The sequence below is a fragment of the Aspergillus campestris genome (genome assembly GCF_002847485.1).
Source record: "Aspergillus campestris IBT 28561 chromosome Unknown P168scaffold_5, whole genome shotgun sequence".
Classification (NCBI taxonomy): domain Eukaryota; kingdom Fungi; phylum Ascomycota; class Eurotiomycetes; order Eurotiales; family Aspergillaceae; genus Aspergillus; species Aspergillus campestris.
The window spans coordinates 564976-587289 of NW_020194340.1; the positions used below are offsets into that span (position 1 = coordinate 564976).

The window sequence follows — 22314 nt, forward strand, 5'->3', positions numbered from 1 at the left end:
GTCCCAAATCCCAATCAATAAATCAGGTCAATCACACCCCGCCGAAATAAAGACCGAGGTTATACACGGTTCTCGGGCCAGTCTACCACGTCGCAGTCGTCTTCGAAGAACCCTTCGTCCGCGCCCGACGTCGTCGAGGGGAAGCGCTTCTTCTTCCGGCGCGTGGTGATGACCACCTCTTCGCCGTGGCCGGTGCTATTGCCCAGACGGATGTGGTTCTCCATCCCGCTGCCCAAGCCGGGGCGCTGCCCGTGCATCACGTCGCCCTCGTCGTCCGCCTCCTCGTCGCCACCGGAGCTGAAGGGTCGCACGTGCAGCTTGGACGTCGCCATATCGTCGCCAAAGACCCACTGCCCCGTGGGGACCAGAGGCTCGTCTGTCTCGGCCGTCTCGGTGTAGATGTAGAGGCTCACGCGCTGATCGGTGTGGAACGGCTGATACGGCGCGTTGGTCTCAATCTCCGCCTGGGAGAGGGGCTGGCACTTCGACTTGCTCGCCGGCGACGGCCGGGAATTCGCCGACGGCAAAGCCAACGGAGCGCAGGCGACGGGCCCCGGAGGAAAGGTCCGAATCGACAGGGGGCCGCACGTACTCTGCAGCGTGGGCGGCAGACGGTACTCGATCTCCTTGCTGCCGATCACTGATTGGAGGTGCCGGGGCTTCTGGGGAGACAAGGACCGCCGCACCCGATACAGCCGGAAGAACCCATAGTCCACCAAGCCTAAGAAGGGCAGCCCGCGGTGGTTGATCCAGACCACGCGACCCGGGGACGGATCGCGACTCAGCCCCGCTAGGTGCAGGCGGTTTTCGCCCACGTGCCGCAGGGTGTTGACGGTCCCCGAGGCGGCCCCCATGGATTTGCTGAGACCGGCCGCCACGACCTTCCCGCCGCGGACTCCGGCGGCGGACGAAAACCCCCCGACGGCGGGTAAAGCCGCCCCGACCGACGGCGTCCGACCGCGGACGGCGGCCAGGATGGGTTGCGTCTTGCCCCCGACCAGTTTGATCGCCGCAGACAGCGCGTTTTTGCCGGCGGCGCGGTCCGCCAGTTCGTCGGTGGCCGGGTCGGGGACGGGGGTTTTGCTGGGCGGTGGGCGAGCCCGACGGAACGGGGGCCACTGGAAGGCACTCCGCGGCAGATCGAAGACGTGGACCGTCCCCTTCCGGGTAATCACCGCCAGCCGTTCCCCGGACGGCGGGTACCAGATCACGTCCACGATCTGCGACGTGGTCAGCCGGGGATACCGCGCGATCTGGCGCACATTGGGGCCGGGTGGCGGGGCGTCGTCGGTCAAAAAGGCGCCTGCGCGACAGATCTTGACCTGCAGAAGGTCCCAGACGTATTGGACATCCCCCTTCTTGCTGGCCGTGAGGAGCATCAGCCCGTTGGGGGAGAACGATAGGAAACTGCATCCGTTCGGGACCGGGAAGGTCGCTAGGGGATTGAGCAGTGCGTTCCGGGCGTCCCCGGTATCCTCGAGCCGTTTCAGGTCCACAATGGATACCAGGTCCGGCTCGGCCACGGTCGGGGTCTCCTGGGCATGGGTGGGTGGGAACAGACCGTAGCCGGGCTGGGGAAGGTCGGGCATGTGCGGGGAGCGCCGCGCCGCCGGGGGTCCAGCCTGCTGCTCCTTGTTCCAGTAATTGTTCCAGGCCTGCAGCGACTGGTCGCCGACCCACCGCGCGCCGCGGACAAACTCCTGCGTGACGCCCCGGGCCAGCTTGTCGAACAGGCTCTCACCGTCCCCGACATCCGCGTCACAGTTGACGGTTGGCTTTGTCGGAGGGCTATGCGTCTCGATCCCGTAGACTTTCCCCTGCAGACGAGCCGGGGGGACCACCCCGCGGATGGATGGACGATAGGCCGACGCCGACGGTGGGACCACCGACAACCATCGGCCCTTCAGCGCAAGAATCGCGCCATCGAAGTTGGCGGGACCGTTGGGCGAGTCGGTGCGCGATCCGTCCGGGTCAGTGGAGCTGGAGGACGTCGAGTACCGCCGCGCTTCCTTGGGCTGGATGCTGGTCCACGTCTTCCCCAGGCACCGGTAGCTATGCGCTGCGTAGATGTAGACCTCCCCACTGACGCCCGATGCTAAGATGACGTGGCTCTCGCCCGCAAGGAGCTTCAGATTGCCTGATGGTGGGGGCACAAACGCGGGCAGCCCAGGAAGATTATCCAGACACGGAGTGGGCTTGGTCGTGAACAGCGTGGCGACATGGTCCCCTGTCCGGAGCGAATAGACTTCCACCCGGGTTTGGTAAAATTTGGGTTCATCGCGGGGGTGATCTGCCTGTCGGCCAGCGGCAGGGATCTCGTGTGTCTCCGACGCCGCGGAGGAGGCGTGGCTTTCGTCATCTGGGGGGCCCGAGGGCCCGTGAATGATCACGACGACATGCGGCCGCGGTGGAACCCCTGGATCATCCGACGAGCCGCCCGGTAGGACTTTCGCATCCACCACCCGACCATTGAGGCCGCTCAGCTTGCCCACGCCGCGGGACTTGCGGTCCTCGATGGCGAGAACCTCGAGGACGCCGTCGGACCCGACGAGGAGAACATTGCCCCCCATCCGCGACGGTTTGGCCGACGGACTGGGGATGGTGTCAAAGGCACAGAATGAGTAACCGTCGGACATGGCGCGGCCTTGCCCGGAGAACATGGGGAGATCAATCTCCGGGGCCCGATAGAAGTGCGGCTGCGGTAGGTGGGGCGGAGGTGGCATCTGGGTGGAGACGGGATTGCTTAGAGAGTAGTAGCTTTTGGGGCGATCCACCGACTGCTGCCGAGAGAAGTCGTTGTTGCTGGAGTAGCCTGACGCGTAACTGAGGGGCCTCGTCCGGGCAGGGGGCGATGCCGACGACGGATTGCTGAAGCCTGCCTTGTCCGCCGTTGAGAGGAAGCCAAGTGGGGAGCCGCTGGGCATCTCACCGTCCACGGCATCGTTCGGGGGGCTTTTGCCCACGGGGATGGCCCTGGCCCACTTATCCGTACGATAGGTAAGATCGTTATCGGGGGTGTCCCTCATCGATTCTAGTGCATCAAGCACTGGGGAGGAGATTTGGTTTATATGATGATTGTTTGCAGGGGGGTGTAAGGGGGGGTCTGGACATGACGACGGCTCCAGCAGCGGGGGCGAGGCTGCGATCCTGTGGATGGAAATGGGTCCACGATCAGCCACTTGAGCCTCCCGTGAACGGGGTTCAGACACATACAGGTCGTCCGGAGGGGGCTTTGCAGCCGCCTTGGCGGCTTTACTTTTCCCTTTGCCGCTCTTCCCCTTCTTTTTGCTTCTCCCACCCAGGTCATTCTCCGGGTTCACCGTAATCAGATCCTCGGGGAGCGGGCTCGGGTCGGCTTGAGACCGGTTTTGCAGGTTGAGAAGATCGTCTGAGGCTACCGGGGGCATACAAATGGGTGGGATTGCCTCCGGGGAGGCAATGAGATGTCGAGGGGGAAGACCGCTCCCACGACCCGGGATCGGTCTGAGAACGGAGGACGAGGGCTCCGGTGACGTGGTCGACCGAGGCAGGGGATACGGTAGATGATGCTATCGGAGCGAGTCCGCGAGCACTATGGAACGCCACCAACCTCTGTTAGCAAGAGCCTCGAGACACTGGTAAGGGGTACGGAGATGTGATGAGTCAAACGCGACGTACGATCTACCTGTGAAAGATAACCGGTGTCGAGGCTTCCACCGACACGAAGAACCGTTGATTGTCGAGGGCTTATCAAAAGCACCCGGGAACAAGCGCAGTGGCGTCGCGTACCTGGAGTGAAAGGCACTCTGAAGATACGCGAAGGATGTAGATCTGAGGTCTCGGGAGGTCTGGACAGGCCGAGAAGCACTGCTTCGATGTCCGAGATACAACAAGCGTCAGAGGCGAGATACGGCTAGTATAGTAGAGTTACAAGAGAACAACAAGTGGGGATGATGATTTGAACTAGTACATTAAGAGGTGAAGATGGATAGACGAAGTAGACAAGAGAAGTAGTCCAGAGAAGAAGAAGAGAGAGAGGGAAGAAGGAGGGGGAGTGGGAGAGGGGGAGAAGAAGGTCAGGAGTCTGGATGACTACATCGGGCTGACTGGTTATCTGTTATCGGTATCGGTATCAGGGACTATCTGGTATGTATTGATCTGTATCATCAGGTAAGACATCCCCCGCATGACCGTTTTGTCAGGACCCTCAGGAGGCCCTCAGGTGGTATCCCCGAAGGATCGTGATCATTTGGTTTGTTGGGTCTCGAGGGTATCTTGGTCATCTACTTGTTCAATATTTCTACTTGTTTAATATTTCTTGACAGTTAAAAATGACGGTATTTTCCACTTCTTTCCCATGATCGGTTGATCTACAAGACACCTGAGAAGACACCTGAAATGGATGGCTGGGGAGATGGATGGTATCAAGGTACGGTAATAATGGTATCTACTGTCACGATACGTAACAAATGACTTATCGCATCTCCTGCAGTGGGGGATCGACTCCTGCGACCACCGACTAGTAACTGCTCACTACTGCGCCTTTAACCCTCAATCCGAGGTCTGAGACTGACTACCTGGCAAATGAAGGACCAACCATAGCCATATCTTCAACGGTTGAGTACTATTGATTGGTACAGTCATGAGGGGTAACTGCGCTTTTTGACTCTCTGAGTTGTCGTGATAGAAACAAACAAGCCAAACACCACACGCGGTCCCAATGCAGGCTGCCACGTGATGCGCCTGGGCGGAGCAGCCAGTGAGCCCAGAGCAGCAAGATCCCTGGATGACCATCAATCGTCATGACCCGGAGATTCTTGACAAATGAGGCTGTGAGACTAATCGGTCATCAACGAGGTTTCTTGCCTCTCCAGCTTCCTCCGGTTCATCCTCGTTCCATCAATATTCCGGGCCTAGCCGCCACTCGAGTCGACCCAATCAGCCGTCTGACGATCCGGTGGAATGCCCAACGCCCTTGCGGTAGTTGAAAAGGTCCTCTGGTTCCGTTCGAGACACGGTCACGGGTCGCATGGCAGGGGTCCAGCACCGCCCATCATCTGTAAGGCCCCTGTCCGTCATTGGTACACGCCCCCGGGCTGTGACTGAACGATGACGCGATGGATGGGAGTCGACGCCAAGGAAAGTGTCGTCGTGGGGTTTCGGGTGTTCCTTACGAAGGGGTGGCCTGGAATTCACCACCTGAATGGAGTGGCTTGTTACTACAAGGCTGGTTGAATTCAGTGGCTGCTTCCATCCGCTCTCTTCCCCACCGTCATTATTGGTGAAGATCGAGGGATGTCTCCGTATCTTTGGTCTCTTTCCGTTTGAGACAGTACATTATCCCTTTTATGACGATGCAGTGAAAACGAAACGCTGGTGCAGGAAGACAGAAAGAAAGAAAGAAAGAAAGAAACCAAAATAAAAAGAAAGTGGTATTGTTACACGTCATATCAGACAGATGGCACATCCGAAGCTGTAGGTACTTTCGGGTCAGCCACCTTTGGCACTCCCTTCACCCTATCCCATCTCAACGGTCCTCTTCCTCGGATCCGCGTTCAAGTCTTCTTCTTCGCAGCTGCCGCCTTGGCCTTGGCGGCCTTCTTCTTGTTGCTGTTGATCATCACAATGCCGATAAACGTTCCAACGACAGCGGAGCCCAGGAGAGTCAGGATGACGGGGATGCGGATGGCCCAAACACGGGGCGGGAAGAGGTCATGCAGAGGGTGGCCCGGATCGACGAACGGCTGGAAATAGAATCAGTATGTAATCGTAGGGAACCCGAGCGCGAAGCCTACCATGAGCAGCGTCCATGTGGTGTAGTAGAGGAAGATGGCGGTTGCGGCCAAAAGCATGGCGGATCCTACAAGTTGTCCCAGCTTCCACCAGTTAGTTCTTTGTAAACAAAGCCAAGTACAGCTGGGAGAAAAACAAATCAATTCTTACCATAGTGAAATCACTTTCTAAAAGCAACACACGCGACCGACGAGAGAGCTTCAAGTTGACGATGAGGAAGACCCGTACTCCGTAAAGCGCGCCAACACAAGAAGCCACCGCGCCGCAACTCCTGAGCGCGTCACGTGACACTCCCGGCCAAGACCAGCGGCCGTCTTGCCTTTTCGCCGCCTCACGATTTCTTGAGACGGACCATCAGCTCACCGTCACCCCCTTCCTTTCCTTTTCACAGCGTTTCCGTGTGGTCGTGGATTCCATTCTCCATACATCCACATACGAGCCGAAAGAGGAAGATTAAAGGCGCAGGAAAATGACGGACCCCGTGGTGTTGCAGTCCGCCGTCCGTGTGCCGACGCCTCCCCCAGGCGCCTCCTACTCGCCTCAGCCCACAGGATCGCGAAAACGGTCCCCTCCATCGCGATCTCCTTCGCCCAATCGTCGCCGGTCGCCTCCCGGGGACACCCACAATGAAGACGGCGGCGATGTACCGCGAATCGACCCCGACCGCGCCATCGAGAGAGAGCGGCAGCTGGCGGAGCGACTGCGTCAACATGAGCAGCAGGAGGCCGCGCGCAAACCCATGACAGAGGAGGAGAAGCAGGCGTCTGCCAAAGCGGAATACGAGAAGCTCCTCAACATGCGATCGGGCGGCACGTACATTCCCCCGGCTCGACTCCGCGCCCTGCAGTCGCAGATCACCGACAAGACGAGCAAGGAGTACCAGCGGATGGCGTGGGAGGCGTTGAAAAAGTCGATCAACGGTCTCATCAACAAGGTGAACGTGTCGAACATTAAGTTCATCGTTCCGGAATTGTTTAGCGAGAACCTGGTCCGCGGTCGCGGTCTGTTCTGCCGGAGTATCATGAAGGCCCAAGCGGCGAGTTTGCCTTTCACCCCGATTTACGCTGCTATGGCGGCGATTGTCAACACAAAGCTACCGCAGGTGGGCGAGCTGCTGCTTCACCGGTTGGTCGTGCAGTTTCGCAAAGCGTTTAAACGAAACGACAAGGCTGTCTGTATCGCGTCGTCGACGTTTATCGCCCACCTGTGCAACCAGCAGGTGGTGCACGAGATGGTTGCCGCCCAGATTCTCTTGCTGTTGCTCCATAAGCCGACGGACGATAGTGTGGAGATCGCCGTTGGTTTGACGAGGGAAGTCGGGCAGCATCTGGAAGCCATGAGCGGCCCGATCGCCCTGGCCGTGTTCGATCAGTTTCGGAACATCCTCCACGAGGCGGACATTGATAAGCGAGTGCAGTACATGATTGAGGTTTTGTTCCAGGTCCGCAAGGATCGCTTCAAGGACAACCCGGCGGTCAAAGAGGAGTTGGACCTGATCGAGGAGGAGGACCAGATAACCCACCGGGTCGGTCTCGACGACGAGCTCGAGACGCAGGACACCCTGAACATCTTCAAATACGACCCCCAGTGGGAGGAACACGAGGATGCCTACAAAAGGCTGAAGGCGGAGATCCTGGGTGAGGACAGCGACGAAGACGAAGAGGCCGACTCGGACGAGAGTTCCGACGAGGAGTCGGACGAGGAGCAACAGATGGACATCAAGGACCAGAGCAACACGGATCTCGTCAACCTGCGACGAACGATCTACCTAACAATCATGTCCAGTATCGACTTCGAAGAATGCTGCCACAAGCTGATGAAGATCTCCCTGCCGGCCGGCCTGGAGCCGGAGCTGCCGTCGATGATCATCGAGTGTTGCTCGCAGGAACGGACATTCTCGAAGTTCTACGGTCTGATCGGCGAGCGATTCGCCAAGATCAACCGTCTCTGGTCGGACCTGTTCGAGGCCGCCTTTGCCAAATACTACGACACGATCCACCGCTACGAGACCAACCGGCTGCGCAACATCGCCTCCTTCTTCGGACACATGTTCAGCACGGACGCGATCGGATGGCACGTCATGTCCGTCATCCACATGAACGAAGAGGAGACGACCTCCAGCAGCCGTATCTTCGTCAAGATCCTCTTCCAGAACCTAATCGAGCACCTCGGCCTCCCGCAGCTCAAGCAGCGCCTGACGGCAGACGAGATCCTGCGCCCCAGCTTCGAGGGCCTCTTCCCGCTCGACGACCCCCGCAAGACGCGCTTCTCCGTCAACTACTTCACCAGCATCGGACTGGGTGTTCTGACAGAGGACATGCGCGAGCACCTGAAGAACCTCCCCAAGCCGACCGTCCCCGCACTACCAGCCGCCCGCGCCACCAGCGCAGACTCGCGCTCAAGCTCCGTCAGCTCGCACCCGGCATCATGCTCAACCTGCCCGTCTTCCCGCTCCAGATCGTATTCGCGCTCGCGCTCGCCATCCCGAAGCCGCGGACGCCCCGCCCGCTCCGTCAGCCGAGGCCGCTCCTACTCAGCCTCCTCGCGCAGCTACAGCTACACGCCGTCGCGGTCGCGCTCCCCACCACCAAAGAGCAGCCGCCGCCGCCGCTCAGTCACCTACAGCCGCTCGCCATCAGTGTCCAAGTCGCGCAGCCCACCACGACGCACCCGCGCGCGGTCCTACGACTCGCGGTCCCCAAGCCGCAGCCGCAGCCCGTACCGCGCGCGTCGTTCGCCCTCCCGCTCCGTCAGTCCACCGCCGCGCAAGGGAGGCCCCGGCCCATCCAGCCGCAGAGCACGGAGCTACTCGCGATCCATCACCCCACCGCGCAGACGTCCTTCCCCACCTCGACGCGCAGGCCGTCGCGACTCACCTTCTCCATCTCGTTCTCGGTCTTTGTCTCGATCTCGCTCTCCACCACCACGAGCTAAAGACGGACCGCGAGCAAAGGACGGACCCAGACGCCGAAGATACTCCGACTCGCTATCGCCGTCGCGATCGCCGCCTCGGAGGCGGAGATCTCCTAGTCGGAGTCGGAGTCGGAGTGTTTGTCGCGATTAGGTAGCATAGTATGGGGATAGGGAGCTGGAAGAATGGACATGAGATGGAAAGGAGTGGATTGTATTATTGGTAGTATTGGGAGGAGTATGGGGGTTAGGATAAGATAGTATGATAGGATAGGAAGGGAATCCTCTGGTAGAATATTATTACAGGGTATCTTTATTTAACTGTCATCTATTTACATTATCGTCTATCTATATAGTCTATTTTCAGAGTCCGAGTAGTAGTCACCCAAGCAAACAAGCAACCAACCAAGCATTGCCCAAAAGGGGGGAAAAAAAAAGAACAAAAGAAGGAAAGAACTTCAAGAAAATCAACAATGCTCAGCCTCCCAAACACACCTCTCACACAGACAAATCCCCCCAAGAGCCCCACAAGCCCACTCCCTCCTCTGCTTAACATCCATGCCGATATCACAATAATGGTTTAAGATTTCCTGATCTTTCTTAATCCCACCATCACCACCCCCAGAAGAAGCTCCCTCCCCCCAAACAACCCTCTCCCCCTTCCCCCCATCCCGCACCGTAAAGCAAATATCCGCCGCCCAATCCCACCGCACATTCGGATCACAGGAGTGATTCGCAAGACACCAAAGCGGATGCACAGCGCAGAGCTCGGGGCCGCCGTCCCAGGTAGACAGTCTGCCTGAGGCTGTGCCGCGGAATTTGGCGTACAGCGAGTTAAGCACCCATGTATCGTAGTGGGGGAGGGTCGTGTAGGGGTCGAGGGACATTTCTTCGAGGAAGCGCATGGGCTGGAGGATGGAGAGGTGGAAGGAGAAGGGGAGTTCTTTTTGTTTTTCTTGCTCTTCGGTTGAGGGGTCGGTTTGGTAAGGGTGGAAGTCTCCCCAGATGTATTTCACTTCTGGGAGGTCGAGGGGGTGCAGGGATTGCGTGGCTGCCATGGCGAGCGCGCGGGCCAGAAGCAGCAGGTAAAGATAATCAGCCTTGTCCTTTTTATCAGGAATATCTTTTCCGATAGAGTCGAGGTTATGCATGAGGCCGCAGACAGCACCGTGGTAGGCACTCTGCGCAGCATCATGGCAAGCCTGACTGCAGAAAAAAATATCATCTTCATCAGCGCACTCTTCGCACGGAACAGGCGGGTTCTCAGAGTCGATAGCCGGGAGAGGCGCATTGCAAGCGTCGCAGAGGTCGTCATGAAGACGGTTCGTCGCGGTAAGCAGCGACGATTCGCGCAGGATGACTTCACCCGGGTGGAGGTCTTCTTTGGCGAAGAGGCCGAGCTGGATGGAGACTTCTTGCTCTTGCCCTTGCTCTTTGGTATCGGTTGGGGTGGGTGTGTTGTGTAAGGCTGGCAAGGCCACGGCACGGACTTCGCACTTCGGCGCAACCGTCTTTAACCGCTCGTTGAGCAGCGCCAGTGTCTCAGGGGCTTTACGGTCCGGTTCGTGCGTGTTCCACGGGTAAAGGACACGGCGGGCGTATCCTTGCGCGGGGAGTCGGCTGGGGTCGATCTGGATATCATCTTCGTTGGTGGTAGGAGGGGCAGGGGCGTCAGATCCGAGTCGAGCTCTATATGCAGATTTGATATTGCGCATCTGTTCTCGAAGCACATCCGCCGCTGTCGACTGCGACTTATCCCCCAAAAGAGCCAGCCCCCGCACGGCAAAGTCATACGCATCGCGGAAACAGCCACAGCTGACGAGACTCCGGACGAGGAGGGCGTACACGTCGCCGATTATAGCGTCGTATTCGTCCTGCGTTATGGGAGCAAATCCTTCATCGTCATCTTCATCCTCATCCTCCCCATCATCCTCATCGCTATTCCTGCTGACGGCATCTCTATCCTTCTGATCCTGATCTACTACCCGCCTCGCATGAAACTCACACCCATCCGGATCAACAACCGAGTCCAACAATGACAACGCACGATACGCATCCGCGGACGCCAAGTCCGGAAAGCCCAATTGCTCGTGGACGCGGCCTCGCTCGAGGTGCAGGTGGGGGTTGTGGGGGTCTGCGTAGAGGCGGGAGGTTGTTTCGGAGCGGGTGGTGAGGAGGGATTGCATTTTAGGATATTATAGTAGGTAGTTGTATTGTATATAGTTGTGGTCACTTCGTGTGTTCTTGGTTATTGGGTGGTTATTCGCATAAGGGATTGATTGCGATAAGATGAGGCTTTGTTGGGTGAGTTGGAGGGAAAAAAAAAAAAAAAAAAAAAAGAATGCGGGGAAGACGATAAGGTCACGTGGTGATACCGTATTGACTTATACCTGCATATTCAGGCACCACTCAATCTATAGCATCACTACAGCTAACAGCTGACAGCTACCTACATCCTCATGTGCATACACCACTGTATTTGTTAAGCTCAAGCGAAAAGACAGTCTCATTCTCAACTCCCCGTAATTCATTTTCAATTCCAGAACGCCGCCATGAAATTAATCAAACACCCGCGAGGAGAACGCACACTAACATGATAGGGCCAGTTCACTCATGCATATTGAAGAAAAAATAAAAGTGAAGAAGACACGTTTGGAAGAACCCGCCGTGAAACCCGTTTACTTCGCCTTGTGGTTGGTTCGTTACATCACCTGCAACCGTTAGTCCTAATGCCCTAACCAAAGAGAGGTGGGTAACATACGCTGCAATTATCATCCAGAACCAAGGCAGGTCCATCCTGCACGCCAGGGTTATTTCCTGCTCCACCAGGAACCTGTCGCTCCCTCAGGGCCGACGCGAACTCAGCCAACATGTTCCTCTGATTCAAGTCAGAAGAGGCGATTGGGACCAGGGAACGGGGGAATGGGAACCCACCGTGATGAATGCATCGTCTAAACCACCTTGTCGGTTGACGTCGTTCTGGTTCATGATGCGGTAGCTATCGTGCATGCGCTTGCAGCTTTTGAGGCCTCCGATGGAGCTGTCCACATTTGGACCTAGCGCGTTGGCCGGATTATTCGGGTCGAGGATGTTTATGCCGCGGCGGGCGTTCTCTTGGGCGTGGCGGTCGGGCGAGAAGATCTTGATCGTGTTGTCGATGCCTGACGCGGCGATCGTCGGTTCGTAGGGATGGCCTGGGGAATGAGCATCAGAGTTCAGGGAGAGAACAGACGGAGAGAAAGATGGAGAGAAAAGGTGTACCTTGCACCACATTGACCACCTCACTATCCCCCTCAAGAATATTCACCAAATCGCAAGTCTTCCGATCCCAGATAAACACATGCCCCGAGTCGCTACCACTCACCACATACTCGTCGTCCATCCCATAATAATTCACATCCTTGACGGTCTTAACATTGCAATGCCCCCGATAGACCCGGGTGTGCGAGGAGCACGGGATGTCAGAATGCACATTGTGGCGTTTGGTGCGTTGAAAGCCATAGTTGCGGAGTAAGCGCTCGTTGCCAGAACCATCATCAGCATCGATATCATAATCACCCGTAAGGTCATCATCATCATCATCATTCGCGTCGGACGAATCGTCCATGAGATTGCCCAGATTGTCCTCTTCATCCTCGCTGACCGAGGTTTCATCCTCGGATTCATCCTCCCCGTCGTCATCGTCGTCATCGTCGTCGTCGTCTTCCACCGGGCCATCCGGCTCGCCGTCAACTTCCGTATCCTCGCGCGATTTCCATTCGAAAAAGTCCTCGTTGATCTCCGCATTGCCGCTGGCAGACATCCGGCCGATGGTTGTCTCATGCCGGTGTCCCGGCTGGGATTGCGGGTCCGAGGGACTGCCGCTTGGTGAACCCCCGTCGATCATCAGACGGACGTCGCGGATCGGTTCCTCCTCCCGGGTGGCCTCGGTGTCGTCCTGCGACCGCTCTGGGACCGCCCCTTCACTCTCCTCTGATTCGTCCTCCACCGTCATACGCAGCCCGCCAAAGGCCTGGTTGACGAAGGCATAGTTGACGCCGGACCCCGCGGCCATCAAGACCCCGCGACCCACCTTGAACTGCCAGAAGCGTGCGGCCGCAGACCTGTCCAGGGCGCGCACGGGCGGTGCATCGCTCCGTTCCTCCCCGGTGCCGGGGTCGGCCCGCGAGGCGGCGGATCCCAGATCCTCCAAGGGCAGCTGAACTACGCGGCTGAACGCGGTCACGGCGGCCTGCTGAGTCGGGAACAGGATACGGCTGGAGTCGTGCTCGAAGCGCGAGGCGTCGACGTTGACCACGGGGTCGTCGCCGGCCAGACGCTGCAGGTAGGGGATCAGGACGGACTCGATGGCGCTGTCGTCGGCCTCGGCGGCGAGGGGAAATCGCGCCTGGTTGCGTCGCGCGGCGGAGTTGCGCTGGAACCCGGCCCGCACGGCCTCTCGACCACCAGCGAAGAACAGGAGGATGGACTTGAGGAAGTCGTAGCCGAACTGAGCGCTTCGATCCACGGAGTTATTCTCACCCGGGGCGAGCCGGATCTGGTCGAACTGCTCTCCGGCATCGACGTCGTCATCATCATCATCATTCTCGTCATCCGATGCGGCCGTTTCCCGGACGTCTGCCCCCAAGGCCTTGGCCAAGGTGCCGGCCGCCTGCACGAACCGCCAGGACGACTCTCGGTTGTGCCGCAGCGTCTGCTGCATGTTGACGACGTGGCAGGTGGGGTTCAGGGGGTAGCGCCAGTCGCGCATGACGGCCGTCATGCGCGGCAGGGACCGGGACGCCTGGGTCAAGGCCGTGGACAGCGCGTCGGCGTACGGCGCCTCCTCGGTGGACCCGTCCCACTCGCGCACGGCGGCGTCGAGGGAGAACAAGGCCTTGCGGAGCTTGACCAGACCCTTGGCGATCTCCATCCCCAGCCGCTGGGCGTCGTTCAGCACTGCGTACCGGGCCTGCTCGAAGACGTTCTGCTGGGTGTCGCCGACGGTGTCCGCCAGCGACGGGATGGAGATGTCCTCCAGCGCGCCGTTGCCGTAGCGGACCCGAAACTTCAATTCGGGGTCCTCGTCGCGAGGGCGTGAGCGGCGGCGCGGCTGCGTCCCGCTGGATGTGGACGACGTGGACGGTTGCTTCTGGCGCTTGCGCTTGCGATCCCGAGCGTGGGCGACCCGGCGGGGGTCGTGGGTCTGGCGGACGGACTGGCCGCGGGCCCGGGCGGCGGCGGCATCGGGGCTGCGGATGAGATCGAAGCTGTAGATGTGGTCCCCGGACCAGCTCACGACCATCTCGTTCGGGTTGGCATCGCTGATCTTGCAGGCGGTGATGTGCCCCTCGCTGCGCGGGTTCATGTGCCGGCGGCCGCCGGGGGCGAAGCGCCGCACGCAGCGGGTGGCCTGGCCCATGACCTCGTCATCCCGCATGCTGCGGGGTGGGGCGCCTGTGGGGGCCCCCGTCTCGGCGATGCGGTCCCGGCCCAGCATGCGGCGGTCGTGCAGGAAGCAATGCAGGTGGGCGCCGCCCAGGGCGATGTAGTGGGGCTGAGAGGGGGAGCAGGAGATGGTGTTGAGGTCGAGCTGGTAGCGCTTGTAGGAGATCAAGGGGGGCGGGACGTTGGAGTCGTCGTGGACCAGGCCAGGGCGGTAGGCCATGAAGCCCTGGCCGCCGCGGGGCTTGGGGTAGGCGGAGGAGGGCTGGCGCAGGTCCCACTGGCGCACCTCGCCGTCCTCGGAGCAGGTCAGGAAGAGGTGGGGGGAGGACTCGGTGACGATGCGCTTGACACGGTCAGCATGGCTGCGATAGACGCGGACATTGGTGTTGCCCTCGCTCAGGTAGCGGGTGTTGGTGAAGAAGTTGTTGAAGTTCTGACTGCGGGCGGAGGCGGAGAGGGCGGAGGTGGCGGCGACGTCGCGGTTGGCGGCGGCGTGTTCGATGTCAAAGACGCGGACCTGGGAGTCGCCGGCGCAGGTGACCACGGTGCGGTCATTGGAGTGAGGCATGAACTTGACGGAGAAGATGTTGGCGCGGTGACCGGTGAAGACGGTGGTGTTGAGGGCGAATGGGGCGGTGGACGAGTCGGGCTGGTAGGAGTAGATGTTGAGGTTATGATCATCGGAGCCCGAGGCCAGCAGTTGACCCGAACGCGACCATCTGTCATTGTCAGATATGAAGAGAATAAGGATGAGGGAAAGACGAGACGTACGAGAGCGCGTTGACACAGCCGGTGTGTCCACCGAGCTCGTTGACGATATCTAAATTGTCGATCCATTCCTTGGAACCATAGAGGCCCCGGATGCTAGCCGAGGGGGAGGCATCGCCGGCCTCCCGACGCCAGATGCGATCGTAGAGGGAGATCGAATGATTTTTCATGATGGGCAGAGGCTGACCGGGGGGTAGGTAAAAAGGAACGAGACTAGATCATAGCGAGGCGGAGAGTGGGAGAAATTGAGTGGGGATCGACGTGCGGCGAGTGGTCAGTGGGGTTTGATGTGAGGCGGGAGGACAGTATGACAGTATGACAGGATGTATCATGCAAGGGAGATGTAGGAATGAAGATTTAGGATGAAGACGCAGGAATGAAGGATGAAGAAGAAAATAAGAAAAAGAAGAAGAGAAAGAGAAGAAGATGATGAGAAGAGAAAGATGTGGAGAGAGACGAGGAGAAAGACGAGAGGAGGTACCAGGAGAGAGGAAAATGTCGGTTTGGAACCGGTAATGACCCGGGGCCGGTATGATACAGGCACACTTTTCCCTGCCGAAGGCTGTATGGTTCGGTAACTATAGTACCTTACTCTGCATCTATACTTTCTATCTTTGATTGATATACACTTAGATAGATAGATAGATATATATTCTATCTGTACTATTCTATTCTATATATGTATTCTTATTAGATTATAAAGTAATTGATTGTATCTCCAGTGGACAAGAGCATCACCAGATCGGCCGGCCCAGAACCAAGCAGAACTCATGAAGTCATCGATTGATAGTTGTGGACATTCCACAGATCTCTATCCATCTATACATCTATACAGATCAAATATCCATATACTGGTCAAAGAAAAAAGCATATATATCAATCAACCATATAAATCATTCATCTATACTATACACCTCCAAAAACTCAATAAATGTCAAGAGCTAAAGCAAAGTGGAGACAAGGTTAATCCCAACGAAGCAAATGTCAGACTGCCAATGACCTCATGGTGGATCTAAGGAATGTCACCATTGGCTGGTTCTCCACATGGGACTGAGCTCTGGTCCATATCATATGGAGGATTTTACTATATGATAAAGAATACGGTGTATGAATATAAAGTATCAGTGTAGCACTCTCCACTTTCAGGTTTCTCGTTCCTGTTCCTCTCTTGCTGTCGAGTACTATTGTACCTGGGTACTAGGTAGCTTACCAGCTTGTATATGTACCTAGTAGGTGTCTTTTGGGTGTATTATCTAAGTACCTGACTTTATGTTTCATTGATTGATTGATTGACTTTATTTGATTCATTACTTTTGATATCAATTTCATTTTTACTATACACCTATATATATATCTATAGAGTTGATACAAGCTTCTCCCACGCTGGAACCGCACGACTAGCACCGTCAATCTCCCTCCACCATGAAGGACATCCCATCAAGCCATCTTTAATTTACATTACATTTACCACCAACACGATGATATCCCTAACAGTGATACCAACCAATCCCAATACCAAGTTTGAAAAAAGAAAAGAAAAAAAAAAGGTTCGTAGGTGGAAGGATTCCCTCCAACCAATCCTACTTCCCTATTCGCGATCTCAGTCTACCTAGGTAGTAGTTAGCTTCGGCCGATGCAATATAAACACGATGATTTGTCCATCTGTTTGTAGCCCAGGATTCAATCTGGTCAGGACAGACGAAAACCGGTTCTGGATCTGGCTTGGTTTGTCTGTGCGTTTGTTTTCAACCTGTTTCCAACCTGTTTACAAGTTTTCCCCGAGGGATTAATCGCGGTTTCACGATATGCAAGGATATAATAGGATGAGACGAGGACAAAAACAGGAAAGATAAAATAAGACCAAAGGCAAATGAAATTGATAAGGGAGGTGAGGAGAAATATAATCCCGCGCAGGAAAACCGGTTCGCGATGCGACACTAATGCCCGATATCAGACATCCACGTCCAGGGGAACCGGAATACTCGCTGAGGGCTGACAGGGGATGGGTTTTCTATATCCAGTACCTTCTTTCCTCGTGATGACCGGCGGTCAATTGCATGGGTTGACTGTGACTGGCTGGTGGATTACACTACTGGATAGTTGAAGACTTGTTGCTTCCATGATAGTCGTAGGGGGGCAGTTGATTCGAAACACATTATTCGTTCATTATTCATAGACGTGACACATTTCCTATGTGCCTGGTTTGGCTTGTTGTCCATCCAAAACCCGAAGAAAAAAAAATAAAGTCTTGACCATCATGAAATCAATACGCTCGACTCCACACCCCGCATCTCGGCCCTCGTTCGGTCGGCGGTGTCGGCGCAGTAGTCAACTGTTGCGCCAGCTCACTCACCCACCGACGCTCCGATTTGACGACGTCGCTTTCAATCCGACGGATCACAGCGAGCTCCTCCACCATCATCGCGATCATCTCGTCCAGCCGTCGGGCCGTCCGCACCAGCGCCGACTGCTCCAATCGATCTTCCATCTCTTGATACCCGAGGATATCGAGGCTCTGTAGTTGTCGCAGGCAGTGCTCCAGCTTCAACTCCAGCGCCTGAGCGGACTCCTTCCATGCGCCGTCCAGCGGGTCGATGAATACCGCCGTCGGAGCAGGATCACCCGACTGCGGCGGGTGGGCCCGGTAGTCCTGGATCTCATCCGCTTGTAAAAACCACTCCTCGAAGTCCTGCACGATGCGCGGGTATCGGCTGCCCGGACCCTCCGTCAAATCGCACACCTCCTGCGCAACCTGCGACAGGACCTGGATCTGCTCTGCGAACCCTTGGTGCCCATTGTGTTCCTGGCAGTTCTGCACCCAGTGCTGGAGGGCCTGTCCGTTGATCTGCCGCTGGTGGTCCTTCTCTTGTCCCACGATTACTCGATAGCTCTTCGCGACCGCGTCGTATTTGCTCCGGAGTTGCGTCTCTGCGTCGGCTTTCCACTCTGCGTCCTGGCGCGTCGAGCACAGGTGGAAGAGATTCAGCTGGAGTAGCTCCGTTTGGAGCGTCGTCAGCTCCGGCGCAGACGACGGAAGAATCAGCGAGGCATCGAGAGGAGGGCCCGAAGTAGACGGTGGGGGCGGGGCCGCGGCAGGCGGGGGTCGAGTGGCCTTCTTGGGGGAGAAATGCTGTTGATAGGTTGAAAACTGCGTCCGCGAACGCGGCGCTGCTGTCGCTGGGGATGGGGGCTCCATTTTCCGGGCGGTTTGGCTCGAGGTCGGCGCCAGCACCTGACTGCGGTGTCGGACGTGGCCCCGTGCTGCGGTCGGGCCGCCCGCGCCCGCGCCTGCGCTCGAGCTCGCCGGCTGCCGGAGGGACGCCGACCGTGTCGGACGCGGAGGAGGAAGCATGTCGTTCTTTGAGGGAGGTTTCCGCGGGGAGATAGGGCGGGCATTTTGCTTGGAGGGCGACGGGGGCCCGATTGCGGGGGTCGTCCGTTTTGGGGTCGTAGTCGCACTAGCTGTCGGTGGCTGTAGCGGTCTGATGCTCTTCAGCGGACTCGGACGGACCAGACTCTGGCGGCGAGCGACCGGCGCTGCTGCGGTGGTGGTGGATTCCGACGACGAAGACTGGGGTCGCGACTCTTGTTGTCGCTGTGGAAGAGACACCGAGCTCTTGCTGGGGGGCTTGATACCCCGCTGGACAGGCCGGCTTGGCTCCAGCTTCTGTGGTCGTGCGATGCCCGAGGGACGTACTTCATCGCGGACGGGAAGGAGGCTCTTATTCGGGCGGTTGGGGGCGTTTTCTTTGCTGACTGCCGCTGTCGAAGTGGCCGTGGCTGTCGTGGTGCGTCCTACAGTAGAGGGCTTTCAAAGGTTGTCAGCCACTGAAATAATCCCTAAAATGCGCGGATGAACACAGGGGGATCTTCTCACCGGAGAAGCTAAGAAAGGAAGGGTGTTATTATAGGTAGTAAGGTAGGTCGTACAGAGTAGATGACAAGTACGGAGTAGATTAATTAATTAACTGGGGCCACTGACCTGCTTGCGAACTGAGACTGTGCGCGTGGGGATCGGCATGATGGATTATCCTGTATTGCAGCTTGTGTCCAACACAAGCTGAATCTCAAGATCGAGATTCTAGAGTGATTCGACCGAACTCCGAGTCGTCGAGTAGAAAGCAAAGGAGGGACAACAAACAGGGAGGGATGGATGGAGATCGAATAATTGGGCGGTCAGTCCCAACTCAACCAACCCTTCTGGTTCTTGGCGTACGGGGGAAGATCGTCCGGCATTCAGACAAAGACTCATCTTCCTTATTAGTAGGTGGTTTTCTCCTGACGTACTGCAGATGGATGACTTTTCAGAAATCATACAGAGCATCTTGTCTATCCTTTTGGTTTTATTTTTGGTTGGATTGCGAAATGTTCATTACTCCATTATGAAACGGTCTGTGATATCAATAATAGACAGCAGCAACACTTTTACACACAAGGTCACATCAGACAGGAATCAAATCTGCCATAGAGGACGCTGGCAAAGGAAACACAAGAACTAAGCTAAAGGAATAAGAAAGGAAAAAAAGCATGGACACAACAGAGGACCTCATACCCCGCAGTAAACATCGCAGCCTGGCTTGTTTTCCTTTGCCCCCAATCTTTCCTCTGATTTTCTTTCTTTCTTCTTTTTCTAATAAGTTTTTGATTTTGTTTGTCGGATAATCGATGCTCGGCTATTCCATACTGCTAGAGAATGGCCATATCACATCATAGCATGTACAACCAATTTCCAGGATGAATCCAAAACTAGAACACCCAAGCCGCCAGTCATCCTCACTTACAGACTCCCACGCCGGGGGAAAGAAACCCCCTCCACAGCGGCGTGATCGGTAAACCAGCTGACCTTGTCCCCGGCCCCCTGGTTCACCAAGGCGGCGGGCAGGTTTCCATCCTCCCCAGCGTCAAAGATCTGCTTCATGATCTCCTTCTTCCCGGCACCGGTAGCGACGAAAGCGATCTGGATGGCGTGGGTGACAACCGGCAGGGTCAAGGTGATGCGTTTAGGCGGGGGCTTAGGGGAGTTGGACTCCGCAGCGACCCAAGCGTCCTTCTCGCGCAGCAGCTCATGGCCGGGGAACAAGCTGCAGGTGTGACCGTCGGGGCCGCAGCCCAGTAGGATGAGGTCAAAAACAGGCAGCTTGACGCTGTCCTTGGCGGCGAATATGTGCATCAGCTCCTCCTGGTACAAGTCGGCCAGCTCCTGCGGGTCGTCGTCGTTGACGTGGTTGGCGTCGATGGCGTGCACGCGCGGCTTGCCCAGCTGCGAGGGGATCTTGTCCACCAGTTCGTCCTTCAGGAGGCGGTAGTTGCTGTCTTCGTGGTCGAGGGGCACGGCGCGCTCGTCTGCGAAGAAGACATCCCACTTGTCGAACTGCGGTGTATCCTCCGGGGTTCCGTCGCCGGGGGCCAGGAGGGCTTTTGCCAGGACGGTCGGGAGAGATCCGCCTGAGACGGCGACGCGGAAGCTGGTGTGTCGAGTCAGGGCCGTGTTCTGACACCGGAGGACGTAGGGCCGTAATTGTTGGGCCAGGGCGTCATTGTCGGAGAAACTGTAGAGGTTGGGAGCGGGACTCGCCATATTGAAATTGGAGGAAGATAGGACGGATGTCGTGGTTTTTTTGTTTCGATTGTTTGTTCGGTAGGTTTGTCGTTGTGTATCGTTGAGGATGTAGTTGGTAGATAAAGGTAGCGAAGGAAGAGAAAGTAGAGAGTACGGTGAGTGAGGTAGGTAAAGTGGCAGCAGTCGCAGTCGCAGTACCAAGTTGCTATCGGAGCTTGGAGCCGGCGGGGTCGGCGGGGCTACTTTCTTCTGCCCGTTCCTGCCGCATCCCTCAATTGCCTTCGATCTGCCTTCAATTTCTGCCTCTTCATCCTTCCATCCTCCATCCTTCTTTCTAGTTTGGAGATTCATTTCAGTCCTCAAAACAAGGTCAACCTAGAACTGCAATGATTAGTACTATCCCCGAGCCAATCTATCAAATCTAGCCCAGCCATCACACGAGCAGTGTCAGAATCCCGCCTTCCTCGGCAACTGTCGTCATTCTCTACCGGTGGAGGTTATGACGTTATCATTTCTTCTCTCTGCCCAAGGGATGGATGCGATACGGACACGCCGACAGAGGTATGTAACAGGGGACAAAACAAGCGCTGATAAGACATCATTCCATCCGGGCGACACAAGTTCGATGATGCCAGACAAGAGAGATTTCTACGTCGGCCGAAACGGACTTCCTCCGGGAATCATCATAGCACTTTGTATTATTGACCCCCGAATCGCATAAATATAGTAAGCTCGTGCACAAGGGAGGGGACTTGACTGATAGAGGGAAGGTATTGTATGTGCGATGATGTCACTGAATTGTCCATAATTAATACCTAGTTACTGGAATTTAGTTGCACGAATTGCATCAAATCCACTAATTTGTCTGTTTGATTCCATCGGTTCAAAAATAAGTTGAAAAAATAGAAAACAAATTTTTTTTTCTCTTCAAAGAAGTAATAAGATAAGATAAAAAAACTCAAGCCCAATCAAGAAATCACTCACTCGCTTGGACGCTTCCCCCTTCTCGCCGTCAACTCCGATGAGACCATTCCTAGCGGGGATGGACCATCGACCGATTTGGCCTCGTGCAGGATGACCGCTGTCAAACTTATGTACGATAGAGGAGCGGACCGCGCACTTCACGCACCATTACACCATTCTGCAGATGTCCCCAGTTTCGCTTTTCCCTTTTCCTTTTAGCTTACGCGCTTGCAGAGCGGACAATCCGTAGTGGAGAGGAGGGGTGGGTGGGAATAGACGCCGACCGGGACGGGAATAGTTCGCTTCAGGCACTACTATGCTATAGCTATGCTGCATGGTGATACATGTGATGCGGAGGGATGGGGGATGTGCGGAGTGCATACATATAAACCATAATATCAATATCCGTATATAGGTACAGGTAGTTACACGCCTACCTACATGGGTATGTATGCATGCACTCCGTATATGGGGTGTCGCTTAGGTATGGGGAGTGCAGATGGCATGGATGGCGCATATGATTGCCAGGGTTTTGGTGGCTGAGTCTGAAGATGCATATCTTGTTATCGTTGTTGGCTTTCGTAAAGACATTCTATTCATCTTCATCATATCATCAATGTGACATCACTCCTGTGGGATGAAGATATCGATCGGGATTGCATCTCTAGTCCGTTTGATTGACGTGTTGATCAGACCTCCATTCTGGGATTGAGCCCAGTCAGGTGACTGGATTCTTTCCATCCACGTCGTCAAGACTAAGATAGCGATGTGCAGGATGTAAAATGTAAGATAGGATGCACCGTGTCCGCTGGACAAAAACGCAAGGAGAGAGAGGATCGGGGCGCAGGGAATGTGGACTGGGGAAAAGCTGGGGAAGGGGGAGAAAAAGAAAAAAAAAAGAGAGGGATCGATTG

At 56.4% G+C, this 22314-nt stretch overlaps 6 protein-coding genes across 6 annotated transcripts; 1 reads left to right on the plus strand and 5 right to left on the minus strand.

Moving 5' to 3' along the window:
• Positions 1-59: 59 nt before the first annotated feature.
• P168DRAFT_234471 (uncharacterized protein) lies at positions 60-3407 on the minus strand (the record flags this gene model as incomplete). Its single annotated transcript, XM_024833417.1, has 2 exons — positions 60-3147; positions 3214-3407. The coding sequence occupies 2 exons, from the start codon at positions 3405-3407 to the stop codon at positions 60-62; spliced, it is 3282 nt and encodes a 1093-aa protein (XP_024693394.1).
• Positions 3408-5534: 2127 nt separating this feature from the next.
• Positions 5535-5831, minus strand: P168DRAFT_317846 (dolichol phosphate-mannose biosynthesis regulatory protein; the record flags this gene model as incomplete). Its single annotated transcript, XM_024840145.1, has 2 exons — positions 5535-5723; positions 5775-5831. 2 exons carry the CDS (start codon positions 5829-5831, stop codon positions 5535-5537), a joined length of 246 nt encoding a protein of 81 aa, XP_024693395.1.
• A 294-nt stretch (positions 5832-6125) lies between these two features.
• Positions 6126-8990, plus strand: P168DRAFT_289664 (MIF4G-domain-containing protein). The gene has a single exon (XM_024837053.1). The coding sequence runs from the start codon at positions 6242-6244 to the stop codon at positions 8834-8836; it is 2595 nt and encodes an 864-aa protein (XP_024693396.1). The 5' UTR covers positions 6126-6241; the 3' UTR covers positions 8837-8990.
• Positions 8991-9006: 16 nt separating this feature from the next.
• Positions 9007-10868, minus strand: P168DRAFT_303951 (putative MYND domain protein; the record flags this gene model as incomplete). The annotated part of the gene is made up of 2 exons (XM_024838804.1): positions 9007-9010; positions 9178-10868. 2 exons carry the CDS (start codon positions 10866-10868, stop codon positions 9007-9009), a joined length of 1695 nt encoding a protein of 564 aa, XP_024693397.1.
• Positions 10869-11138: 270 nt separating this feature from the next.
• P168DRAFT_303952 (WD repeat-containing protein) lies at positions 11139-15474 on the minus strand. Its single transcript, XM_024838805.1, has 5 exons — positions 14881-15474; positions 11944-14828; positions 11617-11876; positions 11444-11560; positions 11139-11393 (listed from the first exon to the last, which is right to left on the minus strand). Exons 1-5 carry the CDS (start codon positions 15045-15047, stop codon positions 11385-11387), a joined length of 3438 nt encoding a protein of 1145 aa, XP_024693398.1. The 5' UTR covers positions 15048-15474; the 3' UTR covers positions 11139-11384.
• Positions 15475-17140: 1666 nt separating this feature from the next.
• Positions 17141-20455, minus strand: P168DRAFT_235324 (nagb/rpia/CoA transferase-like protein; the record flags this gene model as incomplete). The annotated part of the gene is made up of 3 exons (XM_024833460.1): positions 17141-18672; positions 19070-19133; positions 19685-20455. The coding sequence occupies 3 exons, from the start codon at positions 20453-20455 to the stop codon at positions 17141-17143; spliced, it is 2367 nt and encodes a 788-aa protein (XP_024693399.1).
• Positions 20456-22314: the final 1859 nt, after the last annotated feature.